The sequence below is a fragment of the Sander lucioperca genome, chromosome 8 (genome assembly GCF_008315115.2).
Source record: "Sander lucioperca isolate FBNREF2018 chromosome 8, SLUC_FBN_1.2, whole genome shotgun sequence".
Taxonomy (NCBI): domain Eukaryota; kingdom Metazoa; phylum Chordata; class Actinopteri; order Perciformes; family Percidae; genus Sander; species Sander lucioperca.
In genome coordinates, this window is record NC_050180.1 from 23,449,677 (window position 1) to 23,470,895 (window position 21,219).

Genomic DNA, 21,219 nt, shown 5'->3' on the forward strand with positions numbered 1-21,219 from the left:
TCAAAGGCACCCTCGGATCCTCATTTTGGGATTTTTGTATTGGATTAATAATAGATTTAAGCCACATAGATGGTATGTTGCCGGATTAATAACACCATTTAAATAAATCAAACAAAATATCAAATAGTTTGGGTGATTTTAGTATTTCATTTGGGATATTTTCAACCCCCGTCGATTTCCCAACTTAGCTTTATTAATGGACATTTGAAATTCTTCTTTTGTAATACTCTTATTAAGATCCTCATTTATCCAATATTCCCCTTTTAAAATATGGCCCTCTATTACATTTTTCCTGTGACATATGTCCTCGTAGTATCCCCCATCAAAGTCAAAAGTCTCACTAGAGAAAAGACCTTTAAAGTCTTTCTCCCACCTATTGATTATATCAGACAGCCCAGTCATTAAATTACCATCATACCCCAGCACTTCCATGGGTATTTTCCAACTATGCCTTGGCCCTAGTTTATTAATTTCTGCCCAAAATCTCTTAGGATCAGACATTTGGATTCTCTTCGTTTAATACCGGTCCTCTTTGATAACGTATTTTGTAGAATCTGTATCTTTTATCAAACCTATTCTTGAAGGTTTCTAATAAGTTCTTCTTTTCTATAAAATTATTTGAGCAGTTCAGAAACATTTTCTGCTTTACGCATAGATTGCCACAGTTCTTTAAACTCTTTGTTCCAATAAGGTTTCGTAATTAATGGCTTTCTCCAGCTTTAATCTCAAACTCTATGTCTTCTTTAATCAATTTACAAAAGGCTGACATACCAGGTATCTAAATGTTCTTGTTCTCTAGAACATAATTGTATATCATTCTTCATTTTCAAATGGGTTGATTGTTGTAAACTTGAGGATAAAAAGTTAGCTGGTAAAGTCCTGACTTTCCTTTTTGTGGATGAATTTTGTAAACTCTCCTGATAAGCTACATGACAATGAGCCTCAGTCTTTATAAAAAAAAATGTAACCACAGTAAAGAATGATCTGGGAATCAAATCCATACAATTTGCCATTTTAATTAGTTGATTTGGAACTAACACTTCAAAAGAGTCACATATTTGTAGGCAGTCATATGGAACAAGTATATAATCAACTACCGCTTTACCCTTGACAGATACCGATGTATAGTTATCACTTAGAGGACATATCCTCCCATTACAATACATAACTTAGATTCTTTTTAATAATTCAATCATTGATTCTCCGTGCTTGTTTACAGAACCATCCAAGAAGACTCTACGCATCCACTTCTTTTAGGTAGTCATTAAAAGCACCTATCCTACTGTTGAAATCTCCACAGACAAAAATTGCTTCAACTTCTGAACATAAATAGCTCTGACTCAAAACATGATTAAAGAAAAAAGAGGCGTCCTTTCCCCATACTGACGTTTCGGGTGGCAGGTAACAGGTAAAAACAACAAAACTATAACCTGATTTCAAATGCAAAAATTTTAAACCTAGAATACCATCCACCTGTTTGTCTACAGCATCAATTTTGTATAATTCCACCAGGTTGTTTTTAACACAAAACCCAACCCCACCAGAGCCTTTAGGTGCTTTAACATGTTTTGTTCTGTTATAACCAAACCATGTATAACCTTCCAAGTCGATTACTTTGTCATCAAATAAATGCGTCTCATTCAGCGAAATTATATCCGGATTTAAAGTATTCAGTATAACCGTTCTTAATTTACAGTTACCTATAGTCCATCCGTTAACGTTCCAGTGTACTAAAGAAATGGAATCTTGAACATGATGGGTCTGAGAAACAGTTCATCTTCCAGTATCTGGCGTGCGTTGCTGTTGCTCCTCACTGCGTTTCACAAGGCGTCCATTCACTGTTACAAAAAAATCTTTTCCAGACGGGATCTCCTTCAAAATGGTACGAAAGTTCAAATCCAAAAGCCTCTCCGTGTGGGATTTTGCCGATCGAATATATACCTTGTTGTATCGATCATCATCCCGTAGCTTGTATTTCCTTCTCAGGAGCGCAACTTTGTCTCCGACTGAAGCCAACTGGATCCTGACCGGGCCCGGTCCGCGCCCTTTAGGCTTCAGCCTCTCCACTGCCACCAAGCTGGGTACGGAATCACACCGCAGCCCCTCCAACATTAGCCTGGACACTGTCTGCGTCTCCTGTTCACCTTCCTCGAAGGGCAGGCCAAAAACCATTATTCCTGTTTCTGGGTTGAAATCTGTTGCAGCTGTTTTCTTGATATTTTGCTCAATCTGTTCCATGCGAGCTGCCATGATACCAATTTCCATGTCTAGGCTGTTCTGCACTTCTCTGGCCTTTTTTTCAATTTCTACTTTTAGGTCATCTTGATTATCTTTTACAACATTTATCATCGAGTCACGGAAACTGTCAAATTTACTATTAAAGTTCTTGTCCAGGGATACATGTAGACTTCAAATTTTTTCATCAAGCATCTTCTCCAAGTTATCATTCATTCTTGCGATGCGCTCACGCAATTTTCGTAGCTCTTGTGCGATAGCCTGATTCTCACTTGTTTCCGTGTTTTTGTCAGCTTAGCTTCGCAGCGTCTTTCCACCTTTCTCACTCATTGTTGTGTTATGGTTGATATTTCCTCAACACGTTAACCAAGCTGGATACAAAGTTATCCTTCTGTAAACTTTTTTTGTCTTGAGGTTTGTTCTTTGTCATATATTTAAATTTTTTTATTTTCCCTTTATTGACAGTGGATAGACCGGAAAGGGGTAGAGAGATGGGGGATGACACGCAGCAAAGGGCAGCAGGTCGGACTCGAACCCACGCCGCTGCAGGACTCAGCCAACATGGGGCGAACGCTCTTACTGGGTGAGCTAGAGGCCACCCCTCTTTGTCATATATTTTTATCGAAAAAAAGAAGAACCTCAACTCACAACTCCACATGCGACATGCGAACCGGAAGCTGTATGACTACCAAAAGTTACTATTATAATACATGTTAAAAATGTACTTCTTTGATAAATATATAATCTGAAAAAGTGGGTCTCTAATCTGTTTGAATTTGAATTGGTCCATGACAAAGGGAATGAACTACAGATAAATTCTGAGATCGGTTTTGTAGTGAAAACATTGGTCAGGGTTTATTATCTGACTCTTCGGGCTGAGGAGAGTGCAGCAAAGCATGCTAGTTCTATTTCTGTACACTAAAGGGTAAAGTGTAATTTTCTACTGTATACTGGTGGGGAAAAAAACAGAGCATAGATGTAATTTTCCAGATCAATGAGCATGTACAAAACAGGTGTTTCAAGAGCAATTCATGTACTGCTAGCATGCAGGATGTGCGCATATGAACAGTGTGTCGTATTCCCTTCAATAACACTAAATAACTGCACATACAGACAACGTAATGGCATTCTCGCTTGCACTGTTAAATGTTCCTCACATATACGTGAATGTGGAAAGAGTGTAAGACATTTAATACATACTTCTGCTTAAGCTTTCTCCTGGTGGCTTTGGCTTGGGCTGAGTGGGTATGAAGCACTGCATAGTCTGGCAGCTATATTTCATTTTAATATAATCGATTAGGAGGTCTTGAATTCAGAGATTTAGGAGAACGTATTAATGAATGAAGGAAAAAGTAATATGAAAGCAAAATCTTTTCTAGAGTTACTACAAGTCTTCTTTGCTCTATGCTGCTACATTCAAATGCCTGCAAATGCCTGCATCAGCATTTCTGTCGTTGTTGCTGCTGCTGGGCAAAGCCAGCTCCCTTCACCAAAGGTAAATAACCTCCCACGGATTTATGACTGTGCTCTCTTTAATAATCTCTAAGAGCAGATGCAGTGATTTCCATGAAAAGGGGGACACACAGTTCACATTTGCTGCATGGTCCCAGGTTAAGAGGATTCCCTACAACCCATCATGGAGACGGGTTGGTGTCTGCTGGACTGTTAACCTCAACTGATCCTGATCTTGCTGACACTCTTCATTTGGACACTGGCTTAAATCTGATGGACACAGCTTGAGAGCTGAGCTGGATGATTGAACAAAGTGTCCATCAAACACAGGCTCAGCCTCTCCAGTCCATCAGTCTATAGCTACAGATAAACACAGGATATGAATTTTCAGGACAAATCGTACTCAGCAAACCATCAACACCAGTCTGATTTTAAAAGTGTCAAATTATATTATACAGTATTGTAATCTGACTGTGAAAGTGGATTACTGAATAATGTGTGGAGCAGTACTGTCAGATGTGAAAACTGCAGAGAGCAGAATACTTGAACTTGAATACTGAATTTTGTAGGAGACAGTCCTCGGGCCTTGAAATAACAAGGAAAACTGTCGTTCCTACTTTACCACTACATTTCTGGTCGCTTTGTTACAAATTACATGTTCCAAATAGCATTCATAGACCCATATGTGATACACTTAATAGTCAAATGTAACTGTGACTTTGTCAGAATAATATAATTCACATTTAAGATGACATGAATTTTAGTAAAATGAACGAATGATGAATGCCTTTAGTCCTATTTAGAACATGGGGTAGTGGTGCACTTCAGCCTGTGGCCAAAATGAGTATTACAACGAAAAGCACAAACCTGATCATGACAACATTTTGACAAATAATGAACACATTTTTTTTTTCACCTGTTCTTATCTCATAAACTTAGGAGAAAAAAAAATTAGATCAGACTTAGAAAATGGATCACCAGGGAAAGTCTCATTTGCCTCTCAGGGCTTCCACATAACACACTAAAATTAAACTACAACGGTAAACATAGCAAACATTATATTCGCTAAACATTAGCATGTTAGCATTGTCATTATGAGCATTTTAGCAGGCTGACAGTAGCTTTTAGCTCAAAGCACTGCTGTGCCTAAGTACAGCATAGTATAGCTACTCTTAGGCTTGTTTTAACTAAAGCATGTATTATTTGGGCTTTCAGGGTGTATTTCATGCCACAGATGAAATATGTAATTGAGCTGATACATCAAGGACCTGTAACGAAGGTTTTGTTTCCAAGCTGTTAACTTCATTCATTACCATTTTGTATTATTTATACCAAATGTCAGCATATTTACGCTACATTAGGGAGCCAGCTATTTTTCTTGTAAAAGCTTATTACATCATGTCTTAAATAATGACTATTTAACAACTTAGCTCCCTCATTAAGACTATAAATCATAATTTCTCACCCACCTCGTTTCAAAATTCTCCATATATGAAATGATACAAACAGATTGAATATAAAAAGTCTAGAAACTCAAATTAATTTGTGTTTGCTTAGCAACACAGAAAGGAGCATAGGAAACAAACTATCTGTGGCATTTTCTAAGCCTGACACACTCTCTTCCTGACACAGAGTATTCATTATAAAAGATGACCGCGATCGTCTTGGAAGAAAACAGTGGCTCGGTCTGTCCTCGGGTCTATCAGTCTAATTCAATGTCCCTGCCTGTAGCTTTATCCCAAGCAATTACAGTGAAAAGGTTCCCCTCGTGCTCACAAGTAATGAGTCTTCTGAGACACAGTCACTCACATTTCAGTCTTTAACTAAACATTCACATCTCTCTGTCAACCTGTCCGTTATGCGATTATAAACTCGTAATTCTGACAAATTAGCAATACATGTGCAACTCTAGACTCTCCAAACATTTGCCACATATGGTAACTGTTAGCCTATTCTATACTATATTCCATTATTGACATGTCTTGTAAGATGAACTCTTTGATCCCAGATTCCTCTTGCTGAGGTGGACTCAGACACTAATCTGCATGAAGATTGTCCTCTAGCTCTTTCCATTCTCGCTGTTTCACCCTAACTGCAACGTGCCGTTTTTCTACATGACCAAGTGAGGCAATTAAGATCAGAAGTCTCGTACAACTTCTAAGTGTAATATCTCTGTCTCTAAACAATAATAATTCACAGAGAAAATTCTATTTTTGTCCTCAGCTAAACAGCTAAAAGTAACATTCAACAAACCCTTTGATATGTTCTCACCTCAGCGCTATTGCGACCTTAATGCAATGTTATTACATTCAAATTAATAAATTATATTCAATATAGCTATATGTTCTACTAACACAGATATAATGTGAATGACAGAATTACTATTTTATTGACATAAGCATAAAAAAAAAGCTACTTCTGTAATTTTTTCCTGGTCGTCGATGGGTTTAATGGATATGCTTCTACACCTTCGAAAGAGTAATACTATGACTAAAAAAAATTATACTAAACCCTGAAATTGAAGATGTTCAGGATTGAAAATAGTACTGTACGTATACATGTACTGCAACACTAAACATAAATGCAGTGATTTATAGCAGAAATGCACTGCAATCCAGTGCCAACTGTCATTGAATTACATTTCATTTTTAAAACTATAATATGTGGCACACAGCTTTGTCTTGTTGATGCTCAGGGGACTCTGAGGGGCCGACTGCAGTTACAAAATAGAAACTGAGTTATATATATTTTTTTCTGTCTTTCTTGCAGTGATGCAACGGTCCGGCTGTGAACACACTACCAATTTATGATGTTGAAAATAATGAAAGTGTTAAATTCTATATAGTCTCCATAAACCAATCAATATCTCAGTCAACTGACCAGTTGATCGCCTTGTGACATTTTATTTTCAAATACAGAGGAACTAATTGTTGTATCCTAAAGAAAGTTTCATAACCAACAGTTATTCAACTTCTCTTTTCCCTTCATAAATGGCAAAACTGTGAAAAGTTACTGTAGATGATTACCAGAGGAAGTCTCATTAATGCTTACAGGTGGTGTAGCTGTCTCAGGAAAGATCTCAGTCTACAAATAGATGGTTGGTTCAGCCAAATTAAAACATGCACATTTGATGTGAGCAAAAAAAAAGAGCAAAAGACAGATTTTTATTTATGTATAAATTCCTACTAAATGTATTCAATAATGGAAATCAAAACCCACCAACACCAAGAAGGGCCAAAAAAAGTTTAGTGGGTGAATTTCTCAGGGACACTATTACTCTCACTAATACGTTTTGTATTATAGCTTTGGTCACTCTGTAGAGAGCTTTCTAAAGTGTGAGAAAATAACAATGATGATGTCAAGGGTTATCTCAGACTGGGATTGAGAAAAGAAACAAAAAGCTTTTTATACAAACTTTTGGCATAGAGTTTTCTCTTCTTTAATCTGTCCCTTACGACTCCACCAACTTTATGGAGTTACCGACAGAGTTAAGTTACTGGTGAACAAAGTCAAACATTTAGCAGCTATGGACCAAGATATTTTGGAGTTGGTGGAGACCATAAAAAAAAAAAAAAAAATACTAACTCACCCTACATTTATCAGGAGTCCATTAATTCTGGCTACACAATCATTAACAGAATGGTAATTAGTGTGACCTAACAGAAGGGCTTATAAAAATCATATGGGGTAAACTGATTACAATCAAAAAGTGTGAAATGTGAATAAGTGCCAGATTAAGTGGAGGCTGTTCAGTTTTTGGCTGAATGAATATAAACTAAAACACCTGCAGTTTCACGGAAAACCGGTGTCAGACAAATTCTAAACATATATTTAGCAAATCATCGTATTTAAGATATTTCAAAGCAACTCCAACGTTAACATTAGACTTTGGTATGGTAATTAATTAGTCTCAGTAGCTGGCAGCTTTGCCTCTTTCTAACCTTAAAAGCAGCTTAGTGAGCCTCTTGAAAACCTGCTTACTGCAGGGCATGTGAGGAAATGAACTCTGCTAAATAGGTACTGTGGTTTAGGTTGATCTCTGTAACAAATGCAAGAACGGAGATTATTTAAAGTTTACAGTGTATGCTACATAGCCTAGAAATCTAGACGCACCCTAGCGGCAGCAAATGTAATTTGCAGCCAGGATCAGTCTAGCAACTCTCCGTTGGCTTGCGAGCTGGAAAAAACAAATTCTGGTCAGGCCAATCACATCGTGTATCGAGTCGGTGGGCGGTCTTAACATAAGGACGGCAGAGTTGCGACGGTTCCCTGCTACTTGAAAACAAAGAAGATGGCTGTTGCTGCTGTCAAACAGCGGCCTTTCGAATCGGTTTTTGCCGCGACTCTGAAAGACTTGGAGTTAAGCACTGAAGTCATTCTTAAAAAAGGAAGATGTGTTCGGAGTTTTGCCGACCAGATACGGCAAAAGTTTAATCTATCAACTAGCGTTGCTCTGGTTGGCTATTGCGTGCAGAGGGAATTTGAAAGACAACCGTTTATCCCGCCCCTCGGATTGAGCCCTGCCAATGGTGAGTTCCCAGACCCAACATCTTGATGTGGGTCTGGCTTGTCAGGCGACATGCTACAGGTAAATGAACTAGATCTTTATCAGTCCTATTTGACAATCCAATTAGGCTGGTAGAGATTTACTACTTTACAAAACTACTGTATCAATCATACTGGTGCTTTTGCATTTTTGAATAACCACAAATCGTGCCCTTGTTACATTATTGTCAATAATTAAAAATGGTATATTGTTCTGATCTTTCAGAGAAAGTTTGGCCCCTCAGTGAACATCATCGTGTAACAGGATTTGTGAAAGATGATGAAGATTGCGTTAAACAATCTAGTGAAATGATGGAACGTTTTAAGTCTACAGCTTAAATCCGCAAACGATTCTACAAGATCAAAAATGCAGAGACCCTAAACAAAAAAAGGAAATTTGTTAATTTTCCCCTCACTTATAAACTGGAGTCAATAACCCAACTTCTGCAAAGTGCTTTTCTTAAGAAGACATGTAATCCTAAAAATAGATTGGTACATTGGTGCCTCAGAAGCAAATCTACTGTGAGTTCCCTGTAGAGCTGGGCAATATATCAATATTTTATCGAAATCAATATATGAGGCTAGCTATAGTCTTAAATTTTGGATATCGTAATATCACAATTAGGGCTGTCAAAATAATGCGTTAATTTCGATTAATTAATCTGAGAAAAAACAACGCGTTAAAAAAAATAACGCAGATTAATCCATTCCATATTGAAGTTTGACCCGGAGCCGTTCTAGCCACCATTGGACTGTAAAATGAAGGAGGGAGACGAGAATGTGCTGCCTGGATCATTGATTGGAACATTTACTTGTAAAAATCTTCTTCCTGCCAACCCTGGCTACCTAAATCTGGTGCCACTGATATGTCTGCTCTTCTCTCTGATGCTCTGAAACAGACGATACCATGGATGTATACAGGGAACACAAACACCGCTGCACGTGACGCTAGTTAACACTATACTCAACAGCAGCTAACGTTAGCCTACCGCTAGCTAGTAGCTGGATTAAACACGGTTAAAATGCTGACAGCTAACGCTAAACGGTGTAAAGTTTGACTGTGTTTTACTGTAGAGGATTCAACACCGGTATGTAACAAAATGTAGCTGCCGTCGGAAAAACAACACAGACGCTGCGTTCAATGAAACTGGTAAACTACAGCCTCGTGGTGCATTTGAAGTTATTGTAAATGTCCTTTTCCTATCTGGTGGTTGTTTTTGCCGCTCAACAGCAATTTACTAGTGAAATAATTAGTGGGAATGCTGTTCAGAAGCATTCCAACTATTGTTATTATTGTTATTGTTATACATTATTATTAAATCATTTAATTTTGACCATATGGCCTTAGCAATAAACAAGCCGTTCTTTAATGTCACCGACTGTTGTTTAGTACCCTTTTTTTTTCTTTTCTTTTTTTACTTTCTTAAAAAGTATCGGTTCAGGCACCGTTAATTATGTATGCGATTAATTTCGATTAATTAATCACAGAGTATGTAATTAATTAGATTACATTTTTTAATCGATTGACAGCCATAATCACAATACGACACAAGTGTTGTTTTTACCTGGTTTTAAAGGTTACATTACAGTGAAGTGATGTAATTTTCTGAACTTACCAGACTGTTCTAGCGTTCTATTGTTTGCCTCACTTAGTCATTATATCCAAGTTATTGATGATTATTTATCAAAAATCTCATTGTGAAAATATTTTGTGAAAGCACCAATAGTCAACCCTACAATATCGCTGCAATATCGATATTGATGTATTTGGTCAAAAATATTGTGATATTTGATTTTCTCCATATTGCCCAGCTCTAGTTCCCTGGTAAACTGGTTGTTTGTGATAATAGTCTTGCAACCAATTGTATTCTTCATCCAAGCATCTGAAAGAAAAACTAAAGCTCCATTTCATGTTATTCTACATGAACATTAATGTGGTTGAGATTGTCTGAGCACCAGGAGAGAAATCTACCTTCCCCTACTACTACAAAACTGAAATGCAGGAAAATATGTTCAAGTCAAGCTGCACTGACAGCTGCATGACCACACAATGTGAATGTTACCTTGATAACAAATAAAAATGTCATTCACTGTGATGAATTCAGAAGAAATAGTAGAGTTGTAGAGATGTGCTAGATGTAGTTTACTGTACAGTATGTACAGACGTAAAGCAGTGTGTCATGTCATTACCAGAAACATGCAAAACCACACACATGAACATCATTTTAGGAATTAAAATGACTCTGACTCGAAACATGTTTAATAAAGATATGATTATCATTTGATTCCATTTGAGAAATTACTCTTAAAAAATGATATCATATTCAATCTATCACTTCTCAAAGCAGTTTTGGACATCACAAATTAAACTAAACTTGATTTTCTTTTCTTTTTTGGGCTTTTCCACCTTTAATTTTTGACAGGACAGCTAGGTAAGAAAGGGGAGAGAGAGGGGGAAGACATGCAGGAAGTTGTCACAGGTCAGATTCGCACCCTGGACCTCTGCGTCGAGGCATAAACCTCTTAGTATATGCGCGCCTGCTCTACCACTGAACCAACCCGGCCACTAAACTTGATTTTCTATCCTCAATCATTCTCCAAAACATCTGCTAAAGCCCTCAAAATCCAAAAATGGACATTTAAACTTTCTCTGAGAGGTCTTAAAATACACTCATTGTAAGTCCCTTTGTCTCCTTAATACTCTTTTTTTATAAAATCAAACAAAATATTTCAATAGAAAATCCTGAAATCTGAAAAACTTACATCAAAACTTAAAGACAAGAGAGTAGGAAAGGGAGAGGGAATAAAGTGATTAAGTTATTTTACTTAACTGACCCCTTTTTGTAGGAAAAACTCGCACATCCAAACACATTCTACTGTGCATGTGCGTTGGACGATAACAACTAGGAAACAAAGGAAAAAATCCTGCACTCTGCTCTTGCTATAGCATCACCTTTTATTTAGAAAAACTAACATTTTTAAATAAAAATAAATAAAAGGTGATGCTATAGCAAGAGCAGATGTGCAGGATTTTTCCCGTTGTTTCGTACATAATTGACCCCTGAAAGCTTAGTGTCCCATCACGTCTCTCCTGTGAATGAAAGGTGTAGCAGCAATGGTGTGGACTCACCTCGCAGGGCAGGGAGCAGCGAGCGGTCTTTCCTTTCATCACATTTGTTGCACTCGCTGAAGTAGAGCAGCAAAAACACATCCACCAGCACCCACACTAAAGAGGTGGTCAGCACCACCTTACAGTAGACAAACCGTCGCATCACCTCCCCGGGACGTCAGCCAGAAAAGCCAAACAAGGGAGGGTCACAGCAGTGCTCAGGAGCGCTCAGTCTGCTGGTGAGACAGTTAAACTCTGAAGACGAGGCGAGGAAACAAGGAGGACACCAAGCAGATTTGACCAAGAGGCGTCATCCTACGGGAGAGAGAAAGCACAAAATGAGAAGGTGGAATTCTAAATTTAATGACGACAGGAATCATGATCATTATTGCAGTCATCCTGCTGTGATTCGGGATGAAGGTCAATGATGATCTAAAACAATCAATGTAGGAAGAAACATGTCAGCACAATCTGTGAGGAACCACATTAAAAACTGGATCAATTGTTGTCTCTTATAAAAGTGATTAGTAATCACCTTATCCAGTTCAGACTTCACCTTTATGTTTTCACAGCTATACATACTCAGAGATTACAAAGCATTTAGTTATTTATTTGACTTTTATGTTTTTATATTAATGGAATGTCAGAGAAATAGTGAGTAGAATAAATTATTAGACTCTAGACAGACACAGGTGCAACAAAAAGAACAGACAACACGCCAAAACAGATACTGTGATAGTGCGTTTTACAGAACAAAAAAGAGGTTATGAGTTAGATTTGAAACAGATGTGCAGTTGAGTAAGAAGACAAAAAAGAGACAGTGAGAGGAAAAGTGGAAAGAAAAACACATACAGTATAGCCTAATCTATACTGGATTTCTGAGGCAGATACCATAACAGATAAGTCTTGGGATAATAAGGTGCCCAGGTGGCTTAGTTAAGGGTTAATCTATATTTAGCTGATCCGATATCGGCCAGATGTGCTCCACATTGAAAAAAGTTGCTTTGACAGTGTCATCCTAAAATTCAGCATTTCCACTGTCATTAAGTCATGGCCGGTGGCCAACTCAGTTTGTAGTGCTACAGCTATCCCTGGCATCATGTTACCTTGCATAAAAATGATCCCAGTGAGGTCCACTGCAGGGAGGTAAACAGCTTTTACATTTTGGGAAAGAGAGAAGAACTGGTCTCAAATCAGAAGTCAGATATATCGACATGTTCCTGATAATCTAATAATATTGGACGAGATATTATATATATATATATATATATATATATATATATATATATATATATATATATATATATATATATAGGATGATTTAACTGTAAAGTACATGCAGAAGACAGAGGCAGCCAGGAGTAAGGTCCTCCCATAGACTGTATAAAATATGGACGTAGTCTCCCTGACGTACACGTACAAAGTTCTCAATGCTTCGGTTAACATTTAGGGACCCTCATTATGCTACCGTTGAAGTGTGGTGATATTTTGAGCCTTTTTAGTGGTATAAATAGCGATTTGTTTTTACGTTCCCTGTGCCCCGAATACTAGCGTTGGAAGCTAATCGGCGGTCCGCGCTAGCGTCTTGCAAGCTAAAAACTCATTCGATTAGCATTAAAACATTTCCCAGAGAGCGACAGGGTGTGTACATCTCTTAATAACCCCTAGGTTTGTTTTGTGCCGGGATTGTCCTTTAATAAACAACAGACTGTAGATGATCCATAATCTGAACAGATTTAGTCTCTGACTTCTAAACGTAACTATCAGCCACACAACATGTGTTCTGTACAGAATAAGCCTTTAAATCAGACAAATAGCAATTAAACTCCCTCCAATTCTAAAACTATAAAAAGTTTATATAAAACGTCATCATGTTGAGTCGATTCTGAAACAATCAGCTGTTAGATCAGCTGAGAGCCAGGCGTTTCCCGTCATGCCCTGGGTCCACCTGGGTCTTGCAGTCGGTGAAAAGCAACTGCGCTGCCTGCGTCTCAAACCTGCGGCCGCCTTGATCTCGTGAGGTTATCGTTGCCCACGTGTGCATGACCTCTGAGCAAGTCGGGATCAAGTCGGTTCACCAATCTAACCGGCATGCATTGGGCGGCCATCACCGGTGATCGATTCTGCACAGACCTGGCTCATCTTGAACGAGCCTAATGCCTTTGGCCTTTACGAGAGGGATGGTCCATCAGAGGTCACACCCAACTTCCCATATTGGACCAACCCAAACCTTTCACGTTTTTTCCATTTAAAAGAATGAGTGTATGCGATGAGTGTATGCTCATTTCCTCTTTACAGACTTCTCCCACTTCATCAGTAGTGCTGCTCGGACCATCTGGGAAGCTTTCACACCAGAGGCAATTTGTGCAGGTTAAATATCTCTTGGCATGGAATGTATGCCTCACAATATTTCTGATGAAAAACATAATTTTCAGTCAAACAGGATTTCTACTTGACTGAAATTAGAGGTTTTTGTTGACTGAAAGGCTTATGAAAGTATAATCAGAATGGAAGTGGAATGATAGGAAAAAATGCTTTGAGCCATAGAGGATCAACACACAAATACCCAGCCTTTTAGGCATTCATAGTAGTAGTATAGTACATTTAAGTTTATTCTAAAGAGAGATTACCTAAAATGGTGTGATACATGACATGCGTTAAAGCCAACTGAGCCCCTGCACATGCAAAATGTAACATATACTTTTATAAAAAAATAGGTTTGTGCATATACATTCTGCATTTAATTGTAAATGCATTTATGTATAACAACTCAACTCACTCTTTACTTGTACATCTAGTGAAAAATGCCTGAAGCATCTCCTGTGGGGAATCTGATTCCCTTATCTTTCGCTTGCAGCATGGCAATGATTTTGCACTCCACACACACATTGTCCTCTCTGCTCCCTGTCTAAATGTCCATCACAGGGTCTGACACCGCTGCCCTGGGCTAACTCTTTTCGCTTATTCAAAAACAAGGCAGCCTCCGTCCAGCTGCATCAAGAGTTTACAGTGTGGCGGATGATTTCAGACAGACAGAATTTACATGGACGTGATCTATACTACCAGATAATGAGTCTAATGAAGAATAAAAGTCTCAGCAAAGCTCTGCTGAAATCCAAGTCTGTGTGTAGCATATCACCTCCGCTCACATCGTAGACAGATCAATGATGTTTCTGTCTGATGATGTCTGTTTGCATCTCTAACCATCTGCTTTGGTGCATCAGTGGCAGGGACATGTTTGGGTTTGGTACCATTAACCGTGCTGCCGGCAGCTTGCTGGAGTCTCGTCCGAAGAAGTCTGAGTCAATTAGTCTAACCATCTGCATCGAGGAATATTTCTTCTCTGCCATACAGGGTGCTACATCAGGTCCCTCCAGGACTTTACAAGCCACTTTTTTCCAGTATTTAAAGACCAAGTGTAAACCACCAAGCATGTTTAATTGCTTCATGAAGTGACAGTTAATTGTGCTGTTAGCAACTCCCTCTGTTGTGAAATGTCTGGTGCAGTGCTATGAGCTAAATTATGTAGGCCTATTCCTCATTCATTCAATAGGAGTGCTTGTACTGAATGCAATTGCCAAACTGTTAACTAATTGCTGTCATGGGTACTTCAGAGAGAGTAGGGCTGGGCAATATTATGATATGTATCATCAAAAACTATATAAAATTGTCTATCACAAATATTTGTCTATTTAGTTTCTATCACAATGTCGAAAAAACAGTGGCTTGATTATGTTGCAGCAATATTTACCTCATTTGGACGACGCTTTACGTTCTAATCCTTGCACGTTGTGTTCATTTCGCACTACAGATCTTGATGAAATGAGAAAATACTCTGTATTTTTCATTTGTCAAGTATTCACACAGGAGAATACAAAAATTGGCTTTACCATGTGGTTATTTCATATACACTATTTATTTATTGAATTACCAGAAAACATGCAATATGATGATACATATCGTTATCGAGATATGAAATTACCTATATCTGGATCGAAGATAAGAGAGACCATTCATATGCTCAGACCTATCATGTAAGGGATTCAAACCAGCAATCTTCTTGTCAACTATGTATCTATTGTCACAAGCAGAAAGTGTAGCTGTGTGTGACTGATTAGTCAACATATAACAAAGTAAGTCAACAAAGTAAATACTGAGATTTTTAGAAAAAGAAACACTAAAAAAGTATTGTTTTGCTACTGGTACTAAAACTGATCATATTAGCATTGGCACAAGTATTGAAAAATGCCAATCTATACCCAGCACTAAAAAGGAACAGAAGGTGATTATAGGGCTGATCCCAATAAACCCATTAGGCCAGTGACTGAAGCTTATTTATAACCCGAACACGAAAAGATTACATTTACACTGTGGTGGTTTTAAAGGTGTGACGTGCATGTAGCCCCACACACACACACACACACACACACACACACACACACACACACACACACACACACACATTTCATTGATGTGCATGTACATTAGCCTATATTGATTATTTAATGTTTAATGGGATGTGACAGGAGTGAAATGGAAAACACTGTAACAACAGCAGTTAAGAGCCAATGAACTCATCCTAACTGATACAAATATTAAACACTGTAACCTTGATTTAATTTATTATCAAAAAGCATCATCATTAAATCTAGTGACATGTTGTGGAAGGTGTGTGTACGCGACAGAAAATCAGGATACTCTCTCTCTCTGCTTACCTAAATTATGGATGGGGTGAACCAGTGACCTGTTCCAGCCTCGCTCTCAGGCAACGTGTTGAACGCAGACAACATGACCCAATACACAGTACAATTAGTGGCCAAATTAAACTGGGTAAAAAGCTCCTGCAAACGCGCACCGTCTAGAAACGACACCTAAGTTCCAGTCCATCTCAATACAGAGTAGTCCACAATGCAGTGTGATACTGTCCGTCCAGTAAAGCCTCCCGTGGAACCTGTTTGGACTCCTTGATATGATGTGTCCCTTGTTAAGCCGCAGTAAACCGGCGAACATGACCAGTCTCCATTAATTTTCCCAATTCGTTTTAACGGTAATGCGGTCAATGCAATGTAACGTCTTAGTCACGCACCTGTTCTCCGACTGAACATTATAACGGTAAGAGGACAGGGGAGATGATATTCAGCACAATCTAACCTCAGCTCAGACCGACCTTCAAAATGTCTCGTTTCTCCTCTCTGATTGGCTGAAAGCGACGTCGCTCATGAAATCCTCTCGTAATAATAAAAACCGTCACGGGCGTCTGGTAAACGTAGGCGCGTGCACCCGCACCGACCACCATAGACAGAATAGCCTACTACTGTGATTTTAGTGTAAATCATGCAAAATAATGCATTTTTCATTTTATTTTAAATTTTATTTTTGTGATTATTTCCAGTTAGATGGGAGAAGGGGAAGGGAAACAATTAGCATTACATTTAAGTTGTTGTTGTTGTTGTTTGTTTGTTTGTTTGTTTGTTTTGGCTTGGGACTTCTTGCCCCAGGAAAGTATCCATGTCATCAACAATAAATGTTTTACCATCATGATGCATATACAAAAAGCATGCAGTCTTCACACTGTTAATGTTTGGTTCCCATTAGTTGATGTAAGAACAACAGGGAGGCAGAAGGTTGAAGTATACAGTTAAATAATTTACAGTCAGGCAGAACTTAAATCGATACCATACAAGTTGGTATACGTGAAATTAATTTAAATACATATATTCATAGCGTTGTCTACATCACAGCTGTTTAAGGCAGGCCTTCAGAGAGTCATATTGAACAATGCTGCCATCTGCTGCTATTCATGAAAGACCTTCAGTTTGGCCTCTGGGCAACGTAGTAGATAAAAATCTAAGCCTATTTGGTTAGCATTCAGCAGTTCATGATAACTCGGATGTACTGTCAACGAAGTACTGTCACAGACTGTTAACTACCTTTTTATTTGAAGCTCTCATTATTATTTCATTGAAATCAACTATAATGCAATAGCTGATTAATACACTGTGGTAGATTCACTGTAAGACAATTCATTCATAGTTGCAGATATGTATAAACACACATTGTGTCCAAAGCAGACTAACAAAGTCTGCTGTCTACAAAGCATCCACTAGATGTCAGTGCATGTCCTGGTTCCTCTTGGTTCCAGAGAGGGAGTAAGACATGGCTTTGTGCAGCTGGCTGGAAATTTGGAAAACATGAAAAAACAACATTTGGGTGGTGAACACTTCCACTTGTTTTTATGTATAAGACAATCGTTTTGGGTGAAAAGATGTCTAAATATAATATGTTTACCGCCAACATCAAAGAACGTCTTCAACCTCTGCTTGATTTTGATTAGCTTTTGTTTTACTTGTTCAGTATGGAAGACAGTAGTCTTTTTCAGGACACATGTCACAGTAGTTAAACCAAAGGTGTAAATATTACAATTAATGATGATCTATTTAGTTGCTTCAGTTTCCAGGTCCTGGAATGCATGCTGACTTACTGTCACACTCAGGGGCGTTGGAATGGGGGGGGAAAGGAGACTGAGTACCTAGGGCCCTCATGTGAGGAGGGCCCAAAAAGATGCTAGAATGAATAGCTGTGGATGCTGGGAGGGGCCCATAGAAAACACCTTTCTACAGGGCCCAGAATTTTGTGCTACGTCCCTGGTCATACTGTCATGGCTTACTGGGACACTTAAAATATAAAAGCTATAATTGATCACTAAAAATCCATATAAATAATGATGGGATTTATTGCAGGCTGCATATTGTTAATGTCTGCCAAAAACACTGGGAACTCCATACACATCAGGCTATATTCATGTTTGCATGAATACACACAAACAGACATTACACAAACAAAACATATTGTACTACTACAGAGATCTTCAACAGGGGGTCCTCAGAGTTATTGCAGGGGGGCCACCAAATTATTGTTAATTTTTTTTTTGAAGTTTAAAAAAAACAGCTAAAATGTCTTAACATGAATCAAACCTATTATAAGCAAATATCAGTCTATTTGTGAAAAAACATATTGATGATAGGCTTAGCCATCCACATATACAGTTATTCCTAAAGATCTAACGTTACTGTGCCACATTTAACAATGAAACATGAAAATTTTTTAATGGCTTTGTATTCTTTGCAGTAAAAAGGTATAGTCTTTAGGCCACCCACATGTTATTGTAGGCCCAGTTTAATATGCAACTTAATTTTATACAATATATGCACTAGGGGGTCCCTGATCCGTCTCCCTCTCAGTTCAGGGGTCCTTGGCTTAAAAAACGTTGAAGACCCCTGTACTACTTCATAGGCCTACTACATGCCTTGGTGGACACTCATGACACGCGCGCAGTCTGGTCGTATGGTGGCGCTCTTGCTGTGTCGTCCTGCCACTTGAGCGGTTTAAAGCAGACATGCAGGTACTGTCTGGCTATTTAACCGCGGGTTGGTGGATTCATTCCGCTCTGAAACTGGCTACATACCACTTGAAATCTCCAGTAATGCGATGCCAAAGCAGCTTGTTAAACTCCAGAAGTGCGCCACTGACTGTATGATCTGACGGAACTTCTTCAATTCAGCGCCTCCTCATCATCTGTACTTTTCACTTGAAGACACATTTCTCAGGGATTGTTCCAGGCGCGTGTTTCCTTCTCTGCCTCTCACATCTTTCGCACTGAAAGTTAGATTTTTTTAAAAGTGGAAATGAATAGCACCGGGTTCAACCAAACGGAGGGCGGACTGCTCAACAAGACCGAGGAGTTTTTTTGCTGCAACTTTTCCTCCGTGGTGACTGATAACGGCTTTGTGGCCGCCGCTCCAGATGAGAGGAGCCTCTTCGTCATGAGGGTGGTCCAGATAGCCGTCATGTGCGTTTTGTCCCTCACGGTGGTTTTTGGCATATTTTTCTTGGGTTGCAACCTTCTCATAAAGTCAGAAGGAATGATAAACTTTTTAGTAACGGACAGGAGACCGTCTAAAGAAGCGGAGGCAGTTATTGTTGGAGCCTACTGACTGACGAGGACCTTTATAGGCTAATGATTTGAATCAGATCTGAAGTCTGGTGGAGACAGAATGAAGACAAATGCGATGATCAACTGCCTAAACAAGCCCCTGTTTTCATATTGGTATTTAGAAAAACCTCAAAGGTAATAACCCTGCTGGTGACTGCGACTAACAGGTGTTCACCTTATTCCTTGTGGCTTTTAAATGCCAGCAAAGACGCATGCATCTTCAAGAGGTATTGTGCGTTTTAAGCCTCTTTGTTTAAAAAGTATTCAATCAAGCACTGTTGTACTTTGGAGCACCGTTTGTCATGCAGCACCCTTTGTCATGGAAGTGGCAAAGTATTCGCATTTGCTGCTTAAAAACACCCTCTCCTGTTGCTGATGCAATGGAGAAATTAATGTTTAAACATGTACTGTATGTTGTATGTGTTTTTGCATACAATATGCAATATATTAATCGGTGTATTTCTCTGGAATTTCATGGTGATAACTGTATGAGTGTCTGCGTGGGCGGTGGAGAAAAAAGCCCAACATGCCATGTATCCTGTTAATTGGAATAAATCCGTTCTGTAATTAAAGTTTTCCTCTTAATTAAAGTCTATTTTTCTTGAATATCGGCCCTCGCCACGCCCTCTGCCAAAGTGATTTAGATTTCAGAAATTAAAAGACTTTAAAGAGCTCTTTAATTCATACATGATATAGCCTATTGTGGTAATTATAAAAAAGCATGTTGATAAGACAAATGTAGGTTATTTGGTACTGAATCCAACAGGAAATTGGCAATATTATGAGCATGTATTCAATAAAACTGACATCAAGACGTGTGTTTTCTCTGGCATGCATGTAAGCATGCAGTAAGTGTTGAATGGAGAAGAAATGGGCTTCCCACAAAAATATTTCCCTCTCATTTCTCCATTAATCATCAATACAAATGTTAATTCATCTAAATTAACTGACAATCATTTTTCTTTTATCTGCTCGAAAAAGGTACTCCAAAAATAGAATGTTTCCATTATCTGAGGGTGTTGTGTCAAAACTTATGTCTGGGTCAGAAGTTGATCAATGCAACGTTTTAAATCCCTTCTCCTTCCTGTCAAAGTATCTGTTGTGCATTGCTCCTGGCTCACCTGGAAACCATGTTCCCCAGGGTGAAACCAGCAGCTTCAGAAATTACTTCTCCTGTCAACCCAGGGTGTGCTCCGTATGCAGAGTTAAGTTTAAATCTAGCTTTTTCTAAAAATTAAATAAACAAAAAGTCCTTCACCTCACTTTCCCACTCCTTATGTTCTCCCTTCCATGTCCCACTTATCAAGACCTCATTCTGTCTGATGATGGATGGCTGCAGCTTGTCAAGTAACCCTAACCGCTGTCTCAGGTCATACACTTGATGTCGTCATGTTGGATTTGAAGAAATCGATAAAATCACAAATTGGAGGAGGCAAAAATATGTAAATTAATTCAATTAATTTCAGATTAATGGTTAATATTTGAATTTCCACATTTTTTTAGTGGTGGGCAAAATCTAAAACAACAACAGTAACAAAATGTACTTGGGGTGGACACAATTAAAACAACCCATGTTCAAAATAATATGATCCATTACAATGTCAGCGAAATAAATGCTACCTTTGTAAAGTTTATAATATTCAGTTTCTTGAGGCCGTAGTTCATAGTATCACATAAAATATTAGGTACATTTTGTATTACAGTATAATATAATACAACACAGCATCAATGGCTTAAAGAAAGACCACACTTGTATCAACACCTCTCTGGCACAGTCTCCTCTGACACTAAACCTAACAAACACGGCAAAGTAGTCATTGCATGTCTACTGTACTGGATTGTATTATATTTTACAGATGTTTTTATCGTGTCCACCCCATGGACT

At 38.5% G+C, this 21,219-nt stretch overlaps 2 protein-coding genes across 5 annotated transcripts in view; one reads left to right on the plus strand and one right to left on the minus strand.

Annotated features, from left to right (window-relative positions):
* galnt13 (UDP-N-acetyl-alpha-D-galactosamine:polypeptide N-acetylgalactosaminyltransferase 13) overlaps positions 1-16,533 on the minus strand; it is a 43,088-nt gene extending 26,555 nt beyond the window's left edge. For 3 of the 4 annotated variants that reach the window (XM_036004376.1, XM_036004377.1, XM_031298998.1), the window contains exons 1-2: positions 16,057-16,533; positions 11,363-11,656 (exon numbers count right to left, since the gene is read on the minus strand). In XM_036004376.1, the coding sequence (XP_035860269.1) occupies positions 11,363-11,504 (142 nt within the window). In that variant the 5' untranslated portion in view covers positions 11,505-11,656; positions 16,057-16,533. The remainder of the gene's footprint in view (positions 1-11,362; positions 11,657-16,056) is intronic. The other variant, XM_036004378.1, reaches the window with a different exon arrangement.
* Positions 16,534-18,700: 2,167 nt separating this feature from the next.
* On the plus strand, positions 18,701-19,919 carry rprma (reprimo, TP53 dependent G2 arrest mediator candidate a). Its single transcript, XM_031299010.2, has one exon. The coding sequence runs from the start codon at positions 19,027-19,029 to the stop codon at positions 19,333-19,335; it is 309 nt and encodes a 102-aa protein (XP_031154870.1). The 5' UTR covers positions 18,701-19,026; the 3' UTR covers positions 19,336-19,919.
* The last annotated feature ends 1,300 nt before the right edge of the window (positions 19,920-21,219 follow it).

Excerpts from the sequence above, each read along its gene's own strand:
- rprma (XM_031299010.2), top strand. The coding sequence starts at position 19,027 with ATGAATAGCACCGGGTTCAACCAAACGGAGGGCGGACTGCTCAACAAG.